At 38.8% G+C, this 23,027-nt stretch overlaps 1 protein-coding gene across 1 annotated transcript; it reads right to left on the minus strand.

Moving 5' to 3' along the window:
- Nucleotides 1-14: 14 nt before the first annotated feature.
- tbl1x (transducin beta like 1 X-linked) lies at nucleotides 15-22,819 on the minus strand. The gene is made up of 15 exons (XM_030124957.1): nucleotides 22,466-22,819; nucleotides 8,424-8,528; nucleotides 7,741-7,886; nucleotides 7,268-7,487; nucleotides 5,765-5,897; nucleotides 5,446-5,587; nucleotides 5,289-5,352; nucleotides 5,077-5,174; nucleotides 4,302-4,362; nucleotides 4,059-4,180; nucleotides 3,885-3,959; nucleotides 3,666-3,793; nucleotides 2,401-2,566; nucleotides 2,210-2,311; nucleotides 15-2,041 (listed from the first exon to the last, which is right to left on the minus strand). The coding sequence occupies exons 2-15, from the start codon at nucleotides 8,479-8,481 to the stop codon at nucleotides 2,015-2,017; spliced, it is 1,542 nt and encodes a 513-aa protein (XP_029980817.1). The 5' UTR covers nucleotides 8,482-8,528; nucleotides 22,466-22,819; the 3' UTR covers nucleotides 15-2,014.
- Nucleotides 22,820-23,027: the final 208 nt, after the last annotated feature.

Consider the following 23,027-nt stretch of genomic DNA (forward strand, 5'->3'; position numbering starts at 1 on the left):
ACACAGGCTTCTTCTTTTCAGATATCAAAATAGAGTGATTTATTTGAGACACTGAATGACTTCAACATTTTGTCTTGGAAACAGGTGTCCACACCCTGGACCAGGGTAAGGGGGAGATAATAGCTGTCACAGCACTTAGTCCATACTAGGCTCCTCAGCACACGATGATGGCTAACAACTAACAGCCCAATTCTCAGTCTGACACAGACGATAATGGCTCTCAGCAAATGAAAACGTCAGAAAACAAAGATCCACCCTTAAACAGACAATTGTGACTAAACAAAAAGACACAAACAAACCCTTGGCCCTTCACTTTCAGCAAAATATGAACATTTGCCAAACTTGCCATGACAAAAAGTGCACTTAATATTGCTCTAAAAGAAACCGAATGAAAAGTAAAAAAAAAAAAAAAAAAAAAAAAAAAGGCAAATCAAAGTGGTGGCATGTTAGTTGAGGATAGTCTTTCATTTTACATATCTGAGTAAGCAGAGGGTAGACACACCGCTGACGTTCACCCACATTACAGACATTATATACGTGACACAGTCTGTTCAGCTGGTAGCATTGAGTGGGACGTAACAAGAGTTCAATCATAGCTCTAAGCAACAGCAGGACTTTGCTTGACCTTACACTTTCTGGTCAAAATGTGCTCTGAATTTTCAGTAGCTCAGTCGGAAGAAAGTGCCAAAGAGAAACCATGGTGATGCTCGAAAAGGCAAACTTGTTTCTCCGCTTAGGTCTGGATTCTTCTCTTACATGTGGGACAGTGAGGTGAGTTTTCCTCTCCTGTTGACCAGATAATTCCCTGAATGCCGGTAAAGAGGTGCACACTTTTTTTGGAAGCTTTTTAGCAATTAATAGAGGAAAGAAAAGTTACTGAAATCTCCTTCAAATCCTTTTGCAACAGACTCGAAATGATAACATGATGTGCTGGTTATGAGTGGCTGACAGTAGCAAAACAGTAAAGGAAGCTGATGAAACACGCACTTTAAAAAAAAAAAGAAAAAAAAAGATGATCCATCAATTATCAGCACAGATGTGACAGCTTTAGCCATTAATGAGCCCCCTCAGGATGGCAATAAAGTTTACTGTATATAAACATATATACACAGTATATAAGTCTGTGTATTAATCTAATTTACATATCTTTACATTCTTTAAATTTACATCCAAAAGGGAGAAAATTCTCTTTGTAAACCACACTTTTCACATCTTGTCCACAAAATGACATTTTCTAATCTCGACTGAATTAAGCAGGACATTTTCAGAGGTTAGGACTATTTCTTGGCAGGTTTTTCTTTTGTTGCCCTGATGTTAAACTTGAGCTAAGAACTACCTTGTAGCGACACATTCAGGTTTGACTTTCAAAAGTCCATCTGTGGAAAACAGACAAAAAAAGCAGAAGTACTCTTGAAACAAACTATTCTCCACTGAGGAGAAGTTAAGCACCCTGTCGACAGACAATATCAGTACTTCAGTATTCATGTTACTTTTCTCATGTTCCCAGGTGGTTCTTTTGGACATGATGTAACATTTGCCCAAAGAAATTCTTAAACCTCACCCTTTGTTACAGAATTTCTTGCCTAGTACAGCCAAACACACACGTCCCATCAACACTTTTCTCTTCTAAAACCCTGTTGTGTGTTTTTCCTCTTACCCCGACAACAGCTGGACGAGCCGTCCAAAGGGATCACAATGCTTCCTCATTAGAAAACTTTTAAAACACGGATGCACCGAGGGAGTTGGATTTAGTCCAGTCTTGGGGGGATCTCTTAACCGGCCTCCATTATGCCTCAAATAGGCGCATGATAAAACACACATCAACAAACTGTAAGGTGCACTGAATTCAGTTGGTGCTGGCTCCACAGAAGCTGCTGCAATCGTCTGGTGTTACCCATGTGACGGTTACGTTTCACTCCACCTTACAGCCCTTCTTGAGCAACGAGAGTGTTTGCTGATGTGAGAATAGAAGGCAATTTGCTGCACATTCCAGGATTCACCAAAGTCAAGTCTGCTATTTCCGGAGATCAAGGACACATACCTACAAAGTAAAAACATGAGGTAGAATTAATTCAACATTTTAAGCAGCGCATCTCGTTTTCATTTACAAGTAGTTTCATAGCTAACTGGCATTGAAAAGCAGAAAACTAAAGCATGTTTATACATTGTAGTTGAATTTCACAGGGATATATCAGTCACAATGGCTTACCGAGCCGTCAGATGCGCTGGCACCAACTTTGTCCCCAGTGCTGTTCCAACACACCTCAAAAATGCCACCGGTACCCCTGTAGCTGTGCACCAAAGCTCCAGTCTAAAAAACATCAGCACAAACAAATCAGCTGCAGCTATGTTTTGCAGTGGTTGTAAATCTTGCGGGACAAATCCCAGTCAGACTCTTACCGTAGTGTTCCAAATGTGGACACACTTATCAAAGGAGCCGCTGGCTAGGTGTTTGCCATCGGGGCTGAAGGCCACACTGTAGACAGGTTCCTGGTGCTTTGTCAGTGTGTGAATACAAACCCCCCGCTCGACATCCCACAGTCGTACTGTTGAGTCAAAAGAGGCGCTGTGGGTAGAGAGGAAAAGAAGACCAAAAATCACCACTCAGCACCACACGAACCTTGGACTTAAAGAGCTACAACATGCTACGTATGAAAAGTTTCAGTCAGGTTAGGACTAGAGTCCATACTTATGATACTGACAACATTAACATACAGGACCCATGTTTATCAGATGTAATGTTTGCCATCTTGGCCAAATGTCAATATGCTACCATTAATTCAGGGTTTTGCAAAAAACCTGTTAAGTTTGAATACTATATCTGAACAAAATGTAATGTTTGTTTATTTGTTGCTGGTACATCATTCTAATCTGAAGTAGTAACAAAAGTAGTTACAAAAGACCTAACACCATCTTCAGAAGGTGCAAATTTGTCATCTGTGTTGCTTTGTATGGTGGTATTTAAAAAAAAAAAAGAAACAAAACTTGTCTAACAGCTAAGAAAAGTATTTCCGAAACACAGTCCCACCATAGCACATATGCAATAAAACTATGATTGGTAACCCTAAAACTGAGAAACTGTGGAAAACAAGAATGACTGTAAATAAATAAATTACTGAGACATAAACAGCTGGGCCAAACATGATAGCCAATTCGGAAAAATATCAGAAAAGGAACACAATTTAAGACAATTAAAAATTGCTTGCTGGAGACTGTTCAATAGTGGCATTTACTCTGGATAATGAAGTCCCTCTCTGTGAGAATAACAGCACATTATTTCCAGTGTAAACTATAGGCAGGTCCGCTGGGCTGTCAGCTGAGGCTGTAAATTCCTGTGCAATCTGAACTTGACCTGTTGGCTGTGGGCCACTGACAATTACTAGCACTGGGATTTGCCTGGAACATGGTTTCTTCTGAATGCCAAGCTATGACAATTGTACCTTTCTTATGCACGCATACAGCACACAACCCTGGGCAACTATGAAAAAACAGGTGCATCTATATATATATATATATATATATATATATATATATATATATATACTCAAATGTTTTCCAGGTTGTTCTAAGCACAGAACCCTGGGCTTTTCTCTCAGGACTGAGCACAGTGTGGGTGTTTGCATTGCATGGTAATGAATGTGAGCTATGTGTGAGCCGTTTCCCACCTGGCGAGCATGATGTTGGAGTTGGGGTTGCTCGTGCCAGGGCCTGTGGGGCTCCACTTGATAGTGTAGATCTCTTTACTATGTGCTTGGAGGTCATGGACACATGACTCCTGCTTCATACTCCAAATCTGTGTGAGAGAGAAGCAGCAATGGAGAGTCAAACAAAAACAAATTACCACTCACATTTGCTTCATTAAACTTTAAAAAGCCAAGATTTACCTTTAAGGTCATGTCATCTGAACAGGAGGCAAGCAGCATACCTGATGGATCCCATTTAATGGCATTAACTTCATTCTATAGAACACAATAACTCATTAGTATGACTGACTGTCTTGGGAATATTTATGGTATCGTGTCTGATGGGATTTGCAATGCAACATAGAAAAAGCTTACTGTGTGGCCCTGGAAAGTCTTAAGAGGCCGGTCGTTGCCAAGGCGACATACATGGATGCACATGTCTGTGCTGCAAGAGGCGAAGGTAGTATTGTTCTGCCAGTCGACATCCAGTGCTGGAGCTGTGGATAATTTAACCACACATAATAAAACCACTACTGAGCAGGGAGCATTTTGCATCCTATTTACCATCTCCACAGTAAAATCATCTCGTCGTCCTGGATACATAGTAAACAGTTTTACCTGAGTGAAAAGGGAACTGCTGCTTGGCCTCTCCTGTGTGTGCATCCCAAATGATTGTCGTCTGGAAAACATAATTGGGCATTTCAAAACAGTGCAACATTTCTTTGTAGGTCATTCTAAAACGTAACACCAAGGCCTGGCAGGGCTCAGAATTAATACTGAAAACAACAGTGAACTTGTTTAGATGCTAATTTAGTAATAGGTGACGATTTTCTGATGATAGACAGCAGAATGAGTATGAAGTATGAATGTTATTTATTAACACATTAAAACTACATGTTAACTAGCAGCTACTTCTGAGCCATTTTTAACCTGTGATGCCGTAATAGTACAAATTCTTAACCATAACATTATCTGATGAAAGACGCACATTACACTCACAATATCTAAAAAATGCTCAAATTGTTCTCAAAGATTATCGACAGATACTTCTCCTTTCAATAACCATCGCAGATATAAAGAATTTAGTGCATCTGTTTGTGAAGATTTTTACTTTTATTATTTCTAGATGGTTTAAATGGTATGTAACTGCCTCCTTAAATTTCATGATGCTGTGAAAACAGTATATCATAATATAGAACACGAAGGCCAGATGATGAGGAATTTCAAGGTCTGTGCCTCTCTTTCCGGGAGAACAGTTTTATATTATAGATTATTATACAGATTTAACCTTTGGCAGGTGATCTGAAAATGTTAACAGTAAGCCTAAAGAAAAAAATATGAGGTCACTGCCATTAAAAAGAGACATTTCCTCGTACTTAAGGACATGAAATACCTTATCTACGCCAGCACTGAGAATCGAGTTCCCCTTCTTGTTCCACTTCAGTGCAAATATTGGCCCTTTGTGTTGCCCCAAGGTGCTTGCCAGATTTCCTAATGGATAAGAGCCATATTTATTTCTTATAGAAAAGTTTCTTTAAAATAAAAATCACAAAATTCACAACACCAACGTGATAACAGTAACAGCATCATTAATAGAGGACATACCATCTTTTGTCCATATCCTGGCAAATCCATCATATGAACCTGTTGCCAGGAGCGTCCCATCACTCTGTTGGATGGAAAAAAATACAAAACTGTTACTCAGCTGTTCAACACATGGTGGAAGTAGAGGAAAGATGTGGATGGATGATTTGGAACCTACATTCCAGTCGAGTGATGTGACGTCTTTGTTGCTGGGGACATCCTGGCCACCTTCTCGGATACAGTGGCGAAGAACCAGCTGGGTGGAGTTGGAGTTGTTGTTCTCATTGAGGTTCCAGATTCTGGCAGTGGAGTCCCCTGAGCTGAACAGAACACAAACGCAGCAGGAGGGGTTTAACAGACAGTTGAAATACAAGCTGTCAGCTTTGGTTCTGATGTAGCCATATATCTCGCTAAATAACAGCCGTATATGCACGCTGTGTATTATAAGTCATCAAGTATGATTTCAAACCTGTGTTTCAGCACAGACGCAGACTTACCCCGAGGCGAGCAGATCACTGACAGGGTTCCAGGCACAGATGAACACCTCCGACTCATGGCCTCGAAGCACAGTTGCTTTGTTGGCTGGTATCTCGACATCCACATCCATCTCCATGGGCTCATTGTGGTTGTCTAACAACGGCAAGCACACACACAGAAACACACAAAAACAGGTATGAACACCAGGGACAGGAATTGAGAGCATGACTCAAAATTGCCTGATCCATCTGAATTGTATGCCCTGGAGCTTATCAAATCCTTTTATGGATGCTTGCATGTGTTTCTAAGAGTTGTGCATTGCAAAAGAGTGATGTCAAGCTCATGTGTCTACAGCACTGGAACAATTGCAACAAGAGGGAGTCATGGTAGAGGAGGAAGTGGTCCAAAGCGTGACCAGACAGAGATATTATATAAGAGAAACAGTTGTGCTCATGCTAAAAACACAAGCAAATCTATTTCTTCTGGCATAAAACATATACCCCTCATTACCATTGCTGCTTTTATATTATTAATCTATTCATTCTCTTGTTTGTGTATAATCTTGTATATTATGGATGTTATTGTACTGTTTTATTGATCTGTTCTGATTCTGTCATTGAGTGTTTAGAAAGGTGCCTTAAGTGAAATGTACTATTATCAAATAAAATAGATTAGAAATCAGAAGAATTGAAAAGTAATGAGACAGATAATTGGAATTAATAATGGGACTGTTTCAATATAATTTGTAAAAACACACGCACACTGTCAGCATATATTTGTATATATGTGAAATTTGTACAATTTATGTACAATGGACTTGCTTTTTTCAAATTATGGAAAAAACTATTTTTACTTGATAGGACAATATGGGGCCATAATTATCAAAGTATAGTAGAAAGGGTTATTTTTTATTAAATTCACTCTGAGGCTCCATTTAAAGTGTATGAGAACCCAGTACCAAAAGATGCTTGAACCCTTAAAATATGTAAAGCTTTATGTGTTTTCTGAGCAGTTCTACCATGCCTTTCTGTGTGCTCAGGCAGCAAACCTTACCTTACTCGCACAATAACTCCTTCTGTTGCCATCCACACCTTAAAATTAAATTCCTGAAGGATATGCTGACACCATCATCTACTCCTATTCCCCTTGTCTAGAGCTGCACCTGATCTACACCTCTCTAGTTTCACACACAGAAAAAGCTGTACAAAGGCTATATATAGCACAGTCTGTGAAAACAGCTCAGTGGGGTTTGTTTCTCTTTATAACACCAGTGCCATAATTTTCACATATGTATCATCTGAAATAAAAACAGATAGTGGTTACTGATATTGATGAAACTAAGTATTTGCTTTAATTACATTAAAACAAAAATGTATCCTACATCTCTATAAACTTACATAAACAAGTAACCAATTGTATTTCTAATTTTTTTTATTTTTTATTTTGTGAGCTCATTTGCTAGGTTTGAAGTAAATCTAATGAACGTACTTCTGCATACACACTTAGAATAACGTTTCTCTTACTCATGTTGTGAGTGCCATTCTCTTCCCCATTGACAGTGGCTTCTCCGTTCTTTGGTGGATTAGACTGGTTTCCAGAGGTGGACGCTGCCATGGCGCAGGCAGCCTGCTGTTGGGCTAACTTGTCGCGGAAGGCCTGCTGCCGCGTCTGTACCACATCAGGCATCACTGCGTCAATGAGTGACAATGACTCAATTGGCCGACCATCAAATACAGTACCATCCTGTCGGGGAAACAGACAACACATGGAAAAGCTGTGATTTTTAATTGATGCGTTGTCAAGATTGGTCAAAATAAGCATCAGTATCAGAGGTGTTTTCTAATCTCAATTGCTCAGCAAGTCATCTTCAGTAATTCTTTCAAGTATAAAGATGAAATAAACAGGGCAACCGTGCTGTCACAGTGATCAAAGTGTGTTTCTGTATTATTAAGCATCAGAAAACAGCTGTAGGAGAACAGCGGGTTCCTGCCCTCACCTCATTGATGCTGATTTCTGCCTCCACATACTGAAGCCCCTTCTGCAGAATGGAGATTAGAGCTGCAGGGGGCACTAGTGTTCCATTGATGTTAGACTGGCTGATGTGGCTTTCAATGCCAAAGGTGAATGCTGAATGGGAGAAACCTGAAAACAAAACACCATTCAGTCATTAATGTGGAGCTGAACACAAGGCGTAAACAAACAAGACAAATAATCAAAGGTTTTTATCTGTGATTATGAAAACAGAGATGACTGCAGCTAAATACAAAAATTAAAAATGACAAAACAACTAAGACATACAAGTACATAAACCCAAAAGCTAATGTCATTTACAAAACTTTGTATTTTGCACATTTCAGAGCCATTCTTAATAAGTAATGAAACCAAGCAGCTATGAAGTCATTTATTTATGTCCTATAGACGAGTGCACTGCATACTGATATCTAAAAGGGAAACAAAAACAAAACTTCGTTTTAAGCAAACAAATGATCTGATCACTTCCATCTTTTCAATTGTGTGTGCACTGAGCCTTTAGAAACTAAAAATGCATTGAAATGCTATTTTCTAGTTAATGCTGAAACAGAAGAGCCAAGTTAACAAAATTCAAGTGCAAAACTGAAAGCACTGTAACTAACCCATTTATTTTGGCTGCAGTGTGTTTATCAGATCAGTGAGACAAACCTGATTCTTGGAGGTATCTGTAGACCAAGAAGTTCACTTCGTCACTGGTAATACTCATCTTAACCCAGCCAAAAGGGGGCGGTCTGCTGGAAGGATAGGTTCACTCTGGAAAATAAACAAAGGAATGACTACTATTTTGTTCTGTTGTAGTCCATGTGCATTTGCCCTTATGCCATTCTAACACTAGGGATGGGTATCGAGAACCGGTTCTTTTTGAGAACCGGTTCCCAGTAGCTGAATTCCTTGGAATCATTTACCTGCCTGTTTAACGATTCTGCTTATCGATTCCGCCTTCATTGCATATGCGTGATGACGTCACACGTATACTGCATTGTTTTGGTTTAGAATGTAGCTAATGTGGCGTCAAGGCAGAAACGCTCCAAAGTATGGCTATATTTCACACAAAAAGATGACACCAGGTCCATTTGTAACACTTGCAAAGCTACCATTTCTTCAAAGGAGGAAATAACTCCAATATGCTAAAACATTTGTCCACACAGCATACAGTTCATTTGCAGGAACGTCACGTGTTTGATACGCTACTTAGCAACACTTGTGAGTCTAGTAGCAGAGCAAACACCAGGGCGTCATCCGGGCCTAGTTCTGGTGGTGGTGGGGGGGGGGGGCAACAAATGTCCTGCCCCCTCAAATAAAAGTTTTCGAAGGGAGGGAAAAGGAAAATGAAGTGCAGAGCAGTGAAAGACAGATGAATTAGTAAAGCATCTTAAGTTTCACTTTCACTTTGTATGGTCGTATGGTGTGGACCCCCCCCCCAATCACCGGCATGTGCCCCCTTTATATTCCTGATTGCTACCTCATATATAACTATCTGGAACCGGGCCCAGCGTTACCTGTTATTATTATTTGTGCATACTGTACGCTCTAGTTTCTGCGCAGAGATTGAAATATAAAAGACAGTTAATGCAAACAAACCCATTTGTACTCTTTTATTCTCTCACCCAATGGAATCAGAATTGTTAAATTCTTATCAATTGCCCTCCCTATCTAACACATCATGACCCATTTTGATTATGCTCTAAGAACAGATACAACTTCTGCACACTGCACAAATTCACCCACATTTCAGCTTGTAATGGAACTGTGTATAGGGTTATGGTTGATTAATCTGCTGATAATTCTCAAGTAATTGATTACTTGGTTCAAAAAACAGTGGAAAATGTTGATCAGTGTTTCCCGAAGCTCAACATGATGTGCTCAAATATCTTGTTTGATCCACAACCAACAGATATTCAGTTTATTGTCATGGAGAAGTAAAGAAACCAAGAAATATTAAAATTTAAGAAGATTAATGGAATTACTGTTGCAGCTTTGAACACAAATACGCATGAGAAAGCTCTGACTTCTACCCTCTGTTAGTATGTGCTCACTCTAGTTTTGTTCATTGTTACATGATCCCCTCTTTCGACAACATTGGTGGCTGGGTCACTTAACCTGTGAATCTATGTCTGCTACTGAAAGTAAGCATTTGTTGCTTCTCTTCTCGGGCCTAATGGGAGTGTCTATATCCATTTGGCTTCCACAGAGATCTGAGTGGTGCTTCGCATTAGTGACCCAGCCATCCATCTAGATGGGAAGAGCCCTGATAAGGTAGTAAGGATATTAAATGCCAGTCTACTTCCCATCTAGTGAATTACAGAAGAAAGCAAGATGCTAATTATTCGTGTGAGCCGAGCTGACCTTCTCTTCAGATTTATTTTCAACAAACAGAAGTATCTTGCAGACTGCAAATTAACAATTCACTTGAGATCATCTAAAAACTGAAGGGAGCAGAGAAACAAAGAGACAGTTTAATTTAGTAATTTATTATTTCAATCCAGATATTGTCCTCGGGCTGATGAACACTGTAACAATACTGAATTCATTATTTCTCAGTGGCTTCTGCAGTCACTTTATCAGGATAACCGCAAAATGGTGGTGAAACAACCTTCTCCATACGCTGCCCACCCACACAATGTAAACACTATCAAATGAACAGTACATAAAAATAACAGAAACATGATCTTTACATGTTTTTACTGGAAAAATACTTAAAAGAAATAAGATGGAACCTGAGAATGAGTCACACCAATATGCAACAGGGAGATAAAGGGACCGACATTTTCCTGAGAATACAAAAAAAAAAAAGGGGGGGGGGGGGTGTCAGGTATGAAGACTGCATGGTTGTCCAACTTTCATTCCAAACAGACCCACTCAAGTTCCCCTTTGGTAGCATAGCAACAAGAGAGATCAGGCAAAATAGACAGAGAATGGTGTTGTCCCAATTACCAGTGGGCATACAGCCAGAGGGGTTGAACATGTTGCTCAACATGAATTATTCACCCTTTCACCTTGGTATATTCTTTCAGATGGAGTCAGTCTTCATTGTGCCACAGCAGACATGCTATGGGCTGAAATTATAACAATCTAGCCTAGTAAGTGGTGAAAAAATACTGCAATAGCAGCAAAACACACAGTAAAACCTCACAGAAATATTACTAAATTTCAACCAAGATGTGTCAGTGTCCTTTGTAATATTTGACACAGAGCAGTAAAGTTCATTGACATTAACAAAGAAATAGCTCCCATCTTGTAGAAACAAAACAACACTGAGCTTGTATTGACACCTGAGCCACTGGGCCCTACTTTGCCCACTGCCACCATGTTTTTCTTTAGCTAATTAGCTTACACATGGGACTAAGAAAGGCTAGCCACATCAAAGCAACAGAGCTCATGAGGCTGCTACCGCTACATACTAAACAACTGGAAACGTAATTAACAGGCAGCCTGGAGGGAAGAGCAGCAGCAATAATCCCACTATCAGATGGGCCCACGATGTCACCATCCATTACACAACTGCCTCGGCATCCAAGTGTTTGACAAAACAATGTGTCTTTATGGAAACCTGACCTAGCACTAACCTCTACAATCCCTCTGGTTTGTTACCTTTGAAGTCTTGAGTGAAGTCAAAGTATGAGGATATGACTCCTCTTGGGAAAAAAAAGACCTTTCAAAGAAAGAAAACATCATTCCTTGTGAGACTGCAACTGTACATGTACCTGTGTGAGATGCAAATCTACAACATATAGGCTGTAAATATATACTCTAATACCAAATTTCTTCTTATGACATTACACTGAAATGTATTTATAGCAGGGCTTCAGTGTGTGATATATTGAGATGGTTTGCTTTAACTCTGGGCTGGGCTCAAGGCTGGGAATCTCAGGGTACCTCATGATATGATACGTGATAAATAGCTCACAATCGCAATAATATCTCGATTTGGCGATACATCGATTACTGATATATTGCTCTTAATAATCTATGATATATCCGTGTGTTTGTAGGGGTGAAACAAAAACAAATATAAATAAATAAATTTCATAGTTTATATTTTGCAGCATAATTTAACCAGCGTACAAACAGCAATAGACCAAAAACAATGACACTGTTTTAGTGCAACATAACTGTAAACAGGATTTTTTTTTTTAGGTGTCTGACAAAGTGACACTATTTTAAACTCATTCAGAAAACACAACATCTCATGTCTCTCAAGTGTGCACATTTGTTGTGCCACCTGTGTATCATATTTTTGTGAGACAGTTCTTACATATGGCCTTAAAGTCCTTATCCAGCTTTGTCCCATCCACACTAGAAGAGCAAAAGTGAGTCTAGACTTTGGATTTAAACGATGCTGGTGCAGCTTTAAGTTTAACTTCACCGCTTGAGTCCGCCACATTAGTGCTGTTGTTTGGTTTTTTTCTACTGTGACTTCGACCCAATTTTCAGCCACGAGGAGCACCCCCTGGATGACACTCACTAAAGAGGAATGATGAAAGAAGTTGATAGTGGCTATATTTTAATAATAATAATTTTAAAAACTGATACGTGGTGAGAGCGCATCGAAATTCAATTAAATATTGCAATAGTTTGCCATACACACCTACTTTAACTGAACACTGAATCCAACCATACTAAATCCAACAACATTTTACAATCCATCTTGTTTACCAGTCCCCTTAGCCAGCTCTGGCTGAAATGAGTGCTGCATAACAATATCTGCTTTCCTCCTCACACTGAATTCCTTTTTTCATATTTCTAAAGACCCAGCCAAAAAAAATTAACTGATAAAAGAGGTCAGCAGCAGCTGCAGTTATTTAAGCTTTCCAATGACAAGGCCAAGTATGTATGACTATAATTTTACACCTAGTCCCTTGAATTGTTATAATTACCTGATCTTAAAGATTTGACTGCAGTTGTTTGACCATTTTCTGGAGTGATATCTTCAGAATTATTAGGATACAGCTGCTGAGTCAAAACACAAAACACAAACATCTGATTTTAATTTGACATTTATTACCCTCTTGCTGCAATTACTTGACAGTGTAAAGTACCTCAATGGTTCAAGGTTTCCAACCTTACTTGCTGCTGTATTTCCACATCCTATATCTATGGTCAAAGGCTCCATGAGCGTCAACAACTCTGCCTGTGGCTGTGTAAAGTCACCACTGCCCTTCAACTCTGTAGTGGGTGCTATTGATTATCTACAGTGATCACACAGAAAAGATACTGATCGGAAAAAGTGGAAGATTTTGCAAGCGACTGTCACAAAACTGTGGTTCCTCAAAACTGCATTTTGTGTGTACGTAATGAGACTTTGTCTCTGACAAAATGATGCCTGCCAAGGGTTTCTGCACGCTCAGGTCAGGGGTTGGGCACTAACAAACAATTACATAATTACGGAGGTTTATGAGCATGTGTGAATTTATGACCCTCAGCAAGAATAATGCAGGCACTTAATGAAGACCTTACTACTGTAACTCACAAGGTGTCATTTAGATACATTTTTAGTCTGACAAACTGCACTACAACCATTTAAGTAAACACAGTTTATAACATGTAATAGCTACACTTTTAGTTGCATCAACTATTTTATTACTTGATTTTCTTGAGCTAAAGTCATTCAAATTTATTTCAAATTTGATGAGCTTCCTGGCAACATCACTTCAGACTTCATAGTTTTGTTTGTTTCTGAGAGTTTTTTTTTTTATTTTGTAAAAAAACAGGGTAAAATAAATAAAGAAGCGATAATAAGTGATAATGATTATATCCATTACTTGGAGCCTTACTGCCAATCTAAGTATGTTTTTACATATACAAATAATTTTCATCCAAGCCATATGTTTTACTGGGCAATGAGTTCTGTTCAAACAATAGCCTACTGAATTTAAAAAAAAAAAAAAAAATAGAGTAATGCTTCAGTGTTTTACAAATTTCCTCTGGCATTTCTAATCACAACTATCAACATTTACACATAATAATATAAATGTACTTCTGTATTCACAAGAAATGTCAGGTAACATTAAAAACAACACATTTTGAAAGTGTATGCACATATTAATAGGTAAGTAATTTAACAACAACAAAAAAAAATTAAAACAAAGTCTTATTGTGAAATTGATTCATTGTCCATTCTCAGCCACTCTATAAATTGGCACATTAAAGTTCTAGCCTTTTCTAATCTAAAAGAGATCACCTTATTTGTATTATGGAGTCAATGACTGTTTGCTTAACATCCCTCTATACATTAAACTATTCCTCAATCTCTACAAAAAAAATATGTTCTTGTTAAAAACATAATGCAGCAATAAGTACTACACAACCAGCCATCTCCTGCCCATGCAGGATTTGAAAAGAATGATGTTGAAAACCAGCATGCCAGGGACCCCATTTTCTCCTGAACAGTCACCTCCTGACAGATGTGCAAACAAGACCTGGAAACAGCAGCCATTTTCTCTTGAACTGCTCTGCTGAGTAAAACCCGCCTTTGAAGCTTCTGGTTGGGCTGCAGTCTAAGGGGGGAGTGATAGAGAGTGGGGGAGGGGAACCAGAGAGGGGGATGGGGCAACAGGAGCAGGGTGATAAATAATGATCCCCACACAGGTAATCACAACAACCATTTGTGCGTTATTCTTTGCGTCTCTCAATGAGTCACTTAGTGGCAGTCAATGTAGGTCGGCAAACTGTGGGGGGATGGTAGCCTTCAGTCTCAAGGGAAAACACTTCTCCCACGCTTCCTGTGAGTGGCAACACTTTTAATGTTTACCAGCGGTGGCCAACCATGTGTTATTAGAGCCAACACTCTGCAGGTTTTCATTCCAACAAAAGACCCACCTACTGATTAGCACTCCCAATGGCCTCACTACGTAGGAAACATTTTTATGTTTTTAATGTCTGTATTTCACCCATTTCAAAGAACAGATATATCATATTTTATTAAACACCAGAATAAAGCCTGGAGCCTCTGCTTTTTAATTCTCATTGAAAGTGAAATGTGCACAGTCAGTCATTAGTCAGTTATTGAAATAACATTTATCTTATACATCTGTGTCAGGAATCTTAAGGATATCCGTAGTAGTAATAAGTGCAGCAGGTATGACATCCTCTACCCGCTACATAATACCAATGCTGAACTACTCTCAGGACAGTTCTTGAAAGTTAGTGTCCTATAAATGTCTGCTGTTGTGTCAGCCAGGTTGAGGGCAGGTGAGCTTCTCCATGCTGCAGCCACAGACAGCTGCTTCTGAGAGTAGAGAATTCACAAAATGTGAAAAAATATATATTTAGACCACTTTTGTGATTCAAGTGCATGTAAGAGTAGAACATGCAGAATTTTTTTTAAAGGATGGGTACGTATATTTAATGGTATTTATTGCAGAATTTGTAGATGACACTAACTGAATAGCCCTCCACTCACCCTCTCCTATGGTGGGCTCTAAAAACATGAAAACGCCTTTATAAAGCCATTGTCTGGTTTGTCTGTTCTACAGCTTTAGGCTGAAGAGATAATATCGCTGGTCCCCTCTCCAATGTGTGGTAACATACCAGTACAACACAGTGGACTAAGTGGAAAGATACACAACAATTCTTTCAGGTAATTATACACTAATGAATACATAATTATGGAAATTATATCTCATGTCTGCAATTAGATTCCACTTAATCTTCCACACTGAACTTTTAAAACATGATCAACTGGAATTATTGCCTCCAATACACATGAATGACCATCCCTAAAAACAGTGGTGCGAGTATTCCTGGCTTATAACAGTTAATGAAAAAATTGCATTGGGGTAATACATTAGCTACATATTTAATGGCATTGCACTATGTCAAATGCTATTGTCTTCATATGAATTAGGCCACAAATTAAATATGTCCTCAAAGACACAGCAGCAGCATCAGTGTATTTTTCTCTCACAGGAGACCACTATCAAGTATGAGCTTTTTTTTTTACTCCCTGGGGGACGAATGGAGGGGGGGCGGGGGGTGTCAGACAGTGAGGATCGCTTAAAGGATTCATCTTGATGGCTTCTAATCGAAAGCGCCAAGACCTAGATCCCATCTTTATATTGAACCATTAACATCAAATAAAATTCTCAACTCCCACATGCTTAGTGGTGTCATTTGGTATTCTTACTAACACCCTAAGGCCATCAGCAGCCTTGCCTTTCTCAAAGGGGACAACTCATGGTCTGCTTCCCCCTCCTGAAGCAAACAAGAAATAACAACATTTACAGAAAATTAGGAATGCACCAATATTAAAAGAATAAGAGTAAAACTGTAGTCTACTCCTGTTGAAAATATATCAATCTACAGCAACACCACAGATGAAATTAAAATAAACATGTGGGCATATTATCAGCACAGAATTATTTGCTACTGCAGTATTGGGACATTGCAAATCCTTAAAATAAAAGGGCAAAACATTTACACCTGCTTTCAGAACAGTTTTTCATCGTTTTTTTTGTCAGTACCACATTGTAACCTGGTAATTTTAGCCACTTCATTAGATGCTTTAGCAGAGAACACATTCATGCATGGAGGCTTGTTGCACATATAATTAATCCTTTATGCTGCTATTTATTTCTAGGTATAGCTACTTTCTATCTCTGCCCTCCTCCACACCTGTCATCTCTGTACTGTCACTTTTCTAACAGACATATAACATGATCAAAATGCATTCAAAAAGCTTTTTACAGTAATCAGGGTATAGCAGGGCCTGCCATAATCTGGTTTATCCAAATAACTAGGTTTATTATGTGAATGTCAGCACATATAGAACCAGTTTCTATAGGGCGTACGTGTATATGACTGTGTGGGGGTTGGTAGCAGTGTTGGGAAAATAAAATCTTTGTGGGGAGGAGATTGTGAGACAGAGAAAGCTCTTTTGATGCTCAGAATATTACACATGCACACAGTGTAGGACTTTCATATGCCAAATGCTCTTCATAAACAAAGCAGGAAAACCAGCTGCTTCCCCATGTCTGTTATTTCAGATGATAAATAACTCTACAACCATAAACTCATAACGTGTGTAATTCTAACCTGTCGCCCACTGAGAAAATTTAAGACACTGCCCTTCTAATAATAAATTTGCACTGCTCAGAAATATTGTGAAATGAGGCCATTTTTAAGGTAGACCAGAGCAGTACAATGAGATGGATTTTACATACTAAGACTTTGTACCTCTATGCTCCATAATATGACACAATAGCATTCTTTTCTGTAAATCTGTAATAAAGAGTAAATGGTGTGTAGCAGATCAGAAACAGCAAATTAAACAACACACTGGGCATAACGTGACTAAGCTCGACATTTTGCAGTGTTCCTTGCACGAACAGGAACTGAAAATATTACATTTTGATTGGAACATCAAGTATGTCTCAACACACTTTTACACAAGCACAGTTATCAGTGAGGGTTAAAAAAAAAAAAAAAAAAAACTCAATCTTTTTAGTAATTTTTATTTTCTAAAGGCCATTTCTATCACATGCCCTTGAGGCTGTACTTGATAACATACAGTACAATACTTAACCTGGTAATTTTTTTTTTCTCCAGCAAGATGAGCACTGCAGAAATAAGCCATAAACACAGAAGCACACCAGTGTGGGCAATACAAGTGTTGCTATGGTGACCGGAAGATCTTGCTTCTCTGTCAACAGCTGCTCATGCCACCCTAAATACCCCCCACTCTCCTTGAGCTTTCCTTCCATCTGACATCAGGGTCAAACAAACAAGGCAGACAAGTGAGCTGAAATACTGATCTCCATTGTAAGCTGTTTCTTTACCTAGCATTTACACACTCCTTCACTAATACTACACTGTTGACCAAGACTTCGCTGCACACACAGAATCAGAGTGTGACAATATTTTACATTATTTTCTCAGAACACATACCTCCATGATTCCTAGGTATGCAAATTTATTTTAGGTCTGCATATAAATTTGGATCATAAAAATACACAAAGACTCCTTCAAGGATGTCCGTTTTTCGCATTAAACTGTTTACATATGCTGCAATCAAATCATAAAGCACAAGTAAAAACATAGGCCTCTTGGTTGAAGCAAGAAATCATTAGGAGCCCTCGGTTTAGGAGGCATCTGCCAATAACAACCTTAATGACTGACATTAGCAAAAATAGGTCACATTACCAATGGCAGTGGAAGATGTTTATCTGCTGATTCATAAATATATGCTAATTTGAGGATGGCACAGTGAAGATTTATTGTCTCCTTGAAAAAGAGAAGGATGAATAAAAACAAAAAAACACAAATACACAGATTGAGGATAGAGTCTGTATCAACATCTCAACCGTCCAAATGGTTATTTTAAATATAGGTATCACCTGAACAGATTTTTCTAAAGGGCTCATGTTCAGCGCTGGTAGAACTACACTGTAGTCCACCACAAGTTTCAAACAAGGAGTGGGAAATTATGAAACAGAAGCAGCCTGAAACTTTCAATGGTATTTTACAGATGGTTGTTTCCGGTGCCGAGTCAGTTCTGGAAACATCAACGACTTATTCAATCATGTGTGAAAACTTTGAGCAAGCAACTGATGTCAAAAGATCATCTATCATTGTTGAAGTGCTTGGAGAGCGGCTTAATAATTGCTATAATAGTCAGCCTACATATATATTTACTAAATCGCCCTCAATGACCTACTTCAGCTGGAGATATTGAAGTGACAGCTACTTCAGAATACAATAAAATTCATCCTGAACCTGACAGAGATGGCTTGACGTGCACACAATCATTACTGTGACGGCAATGACTCCCTGGTCATATAAGGTGGATATGTCAGGAGAGGGAACATTATTCCCCAGCAGAAGAGAAGTTTCTGATTCTGGTATGCATATAAACACACAAGCCCATGACAGTTATCCACTAGCATCATGGTCTCTGCTTCTGAAGACCTAGTAAATACACACAGAGCAAAGTAAGAGGAAACTGTCAAACAGCGTCTTTCCAAATTGTGAGTTAGAAAGACTGAGAAACAACCTGACCTTAAATATCAGCAGTAAACACTGGCATGTCCCCACTGCAATAACTGTTTGGTTTGTTTTAAACATGTGAAAAATAAGTGTTTAAACTTGCTTCATTGGTTGTGATATGTTCAGACACAATAGAAACAGAAACCGATTAGCTGCTAGATATGGATAAACATAACCATAAAGGCATGTGGCTTCCTCCCACTAACGTTCATTTAAACACACAGAATGACAGAGTCAAAGCAGAAGAGCACAGTTCACACAATAACAAACAGAGACGCCCTAAATCCAAAATTACTTCAAATAAATAACTACAGCCTTGAACTAACCAGTACTTGTATGGGCGTTATTTCAGAGTAACCATCAGTCTGCCAGTTGGCTGGTAGCCCATGCACACTGCATGTCTCTTCTGCAGGGAGAGAATGGTTCACCTCCCCCCATGGCCTATCATAAATAAATACTGCTACAGAAATATTTGGACAGCCCAATACAGAGATTTAAAGCAGCAGAAGGCTGACATGGAGTTTCTCAGGGACTTCCTTGCCCTACTTATGAGCAGAGGATACATTTCTGTTTTGAACACTCACGCTCACACAATGAACATTGTATTTGCCGTTGTCATTTCTGTGCCTGTATCCACACTGTTAGAATGGAGCCGGTTAACAAAAATCTGTATCAATACAAGGACTACTTAGAGGTTTTAATGAATAATTATACACACAACATTACAGACAATGGGCTTTTTTCCTAGCAACCACAGTGGGTTTCATTTTACATCCACTGCCAAACAATAAGTAAATATACTGTAAACCTGTGAGCCAGCAACATTATTAATTAATATCAATATCAAGTACAAAAGAAGACAACTGTGTTGACCTACTAACGCTGCACTGCTTGATAGTGGGCAAAAATTCTATAATTACCTTTCAGCATATTTTAATTCAAGTGGTCTGAGAAGAAGCAAGAATTCTGCCCACTTCCACAGACTGTTTTCAGGCTCTGGAATATATACCCTGTGACTGGTATTAAAACTGAGTCAGATGTGACTCTACTGGTGTAACCTATTCTTGAAAAGTGGTTTCTTTTTCCACAGCAGCATCAATCAGCACCAGGTCACATAGCCTATATATTACTTAAATGATTTGGAGCTACTTGAAGAAGTAGTTTTTTCCCGCATTTTCAGCTCCTACTTTTAAAGCACCAAATCAAAATAAACACAATACCTGAACCAAACCTTACAACAAATGATTTAAAGTGTACTAAGAGCTGAGGAAACAAACATCTGCTCATTCATTTTAGTAATAATTACAGTGACTTTAAGGGCTTGCAATGAAAGGTAGCATCAACTTTTGACACTGACCCTAACACATTTAGAGATCAATAAATGGAAAACAAAAAAATTGCCTGAGACATACAATTAAGTGATAGTAAAACTTCTTTTGTTCTTTAAATAGGTGGCACTAAACCTATTTTTGTAACGACTGTAATTAAGGTTCACTCTGACCCCCTCTCCTCCTGGTAAAGGCGTAAAGGCCCTCACAGAGCATAGTTACATGGCTGAAGTCAATATCACAGTTTAAACACTAAATACACTTCAGGATTCAACATATAAAGTGAGTAAACAGATGCAATCACTTTCAAGTTGGTGCTCAGATGTTGAACATTACACTGACCCATTTTTCCTGAGCCCAATACAGCAAGAATGCAACTCATTTATCAAGTAATTTTATGCTTTCTCCCAAAATTGATGGTTGGCACAGTAGAAATACACAAGAAATAGGGAAATAGAGGTAGCTATCAGGTGACACAATGGTCCATTAATAAAATGATGCCAAAAACATTGGTGTTTATACCGTATGCAGCTAAACTATTTGACTACTTGTGTGAAACATTACATTTTACCAGATAAACAATATGAAAAAAATTCAACCCTGTAAAAATATGTCATCGATTTGACTGACTGTACTGATAATTCATATAAGTATGGGACACAGAAGTTTAGAAGTATGTTTTAGTGCTGATAGTGTAGATGCATACTAATCTGATCCCGTTGTTTGCGTTTCTTGACATCGCTCCAATGTTTTACAAATTTACACTTTAAATGACAAACACAGCACAGAGACAAACACAGGACAAAACACAATCTGCACACTTCCTCCTATAAAATAATAAAGTGTGAAATTGTTAAACACAAGCCAAGGGTTCAGTGTTTTGTCAGTCTTAGCAATGCCAGCCAGCTACCACAGTCACCACAGCCACGTAAACTACAAATTGGAAAGTTTCACAATATGAACAAAAACTGCAGATTGTGACACTGTCCTGACTCAGAGCAGATGACGCAGACATTCAGCATGAGTATTTCCTATCATTTTTGCAATGCAGACATTTTACACATGAAGGGATGATTAATATAATTATGTTACCCATTCACATTGCCATCAATCTCATTAGTTTGGACTTGATACATTTTTTTAACCTAACAGCTCCTATTATGTAATATGATTCAGTCCAAGCAAAGACAATAAACCATAGCAGTGAATTACTGGCAAGGACTTACATGCTGCATTAGGCTCACTAATTAATCAACATAAAAATACATTAATAATCAAACTCTTTAACCATGTACCTTCACACCAGCAGTCCTCTCCATCTGGCTCCAATTATTAAAAAATACTGATAATAACTGTCTAAAAGCATTAACTGAAAGTGTTAATGTACAACATAAACAATCTGTTCATTTTATAATGACTATATAATTAAACCTGATCCTTATTTTGTTATTTTAGCTAATAAAATAGAATCAGGTTAACACAGCATTTCACCTAAACCCATCCACCCACATCCACCCCCTTATGTGTTGCTTTTGCAGAGACAGTTAACATAAGACATGTTAACTGTGTCTGCACATGTTGTATTTCCGTCATCACTCAGTGAGCTATAAAGAATATCAGGGTTAGTAACTGTAAATTTTAGGATCACACAGTATCTCATATGAGCCCTTTTAAAGTACAGTGTAAAGTGCTGTGTGAACATGTGGACCCTGTAGTTTTATGTCTCCTATCTGGCAGGGTGTCTCTTGATATATTGATGCTTCTTGTGTGATTTAAACCAGCTAGTGTGGAAACAGTTTAACACTGTAGTTATACAGTAACATGAACTGTCCCTTGAAAACTGGTGGCAATGTCTAGTACAGTTGAACGTCTCTCCCCTCCCCCACACATGCGCTTCCTAAATCTGCATGGGAATGGAGATATATTTGTTGTACTCTCTATAAACTTTATCAAAATGACTAAAAAAAACCGCAGTAGTGTTATATAAAGTAGCACGACTATTCTAGGCTGCTATTAAGGGCAAAGTAGACCCAAATAATTCACCAAAATGGGACAACCTTCAACCTCTACAACTTACTGTATATTGTGAAGTACTATGCAGCTGGGTTCCCAAGGTTAAATACGACTGGGAAATACTACAATAAAAGCTAAGTTATAGGTTTAGATGAGTAACAGAGGAATAGAGTGAGAATAAAAGACACAAGAAGGAATTTGAGCACACGTGTGGAGTCAAGGGGTGATTAAGCTATGAGCCGGCAAACCCCTAATCAGCGCCATAATTACCCATTTCTCTAAATCATTGTAATGTTCGCATAAAACAGAGGCAAGCCACACTGCAGTGCAGCTTAAACCATGTCACCAGACTTTTCACAGGCTTACCTTTTATTGTGAGAGTGAACTCGTGGTGTCCGCCACCTCTTTCTCTTCCACAAGGAGAACCTCCAACTTCAGTAAGCTAGCAACGACTTTCCTCCCATTTCGCTCATCGTCATAATTCAAGTTCCGACCGCTGGCGTATATACGGAGTCACTGTCGGTTAATTCGGTGTGCTAACAAAAAGCTTGTACGTCCAGACACACGCACAACTGGCAGTAAAGTTGAAATAAACCCGAGTTTCTGTGACTGAGGCTGCAGGCTACTCTGGAGTTTCACCGCTCTCTGAGAACAGGGACGTAAAGAGGTAGCAGCAGGCGCTCATCGGCAGCGGGAGAGAGAGAGGTAGACGGCGGATAGGGGAGAGAGAGACAGGGGTGGGGGTGGTGGTGGGGTGCGGGTGGGGGTAGTAGTGGGGTTAACTGACCTTAAACCTGGATAATGAAAACACGTTGAGGTGTATAACTTAATTAATCCATCCACCAACAGGTTTATAACAACACATAAGATGGGCCTGTCTTACTACAGTTTCTACAATTTACGATAAAAAAAAAACATGCTAGCTAGC

This window comes from Sphaeramia orbicularis, chromosome 21 (genome assembly GCF_902148855.1).
Source record: "Sphaeramia orbicularis chromosome 21, fSphaOr1.1, whole genome shotgun sequence".
NCBI classification, from domain to species: Eukaryota; Metazoa; Chordata; class Actinopteri; order Kurtiformes; family Apogonidae; genus Sphaeramia; species Sphaeramia orbicularis.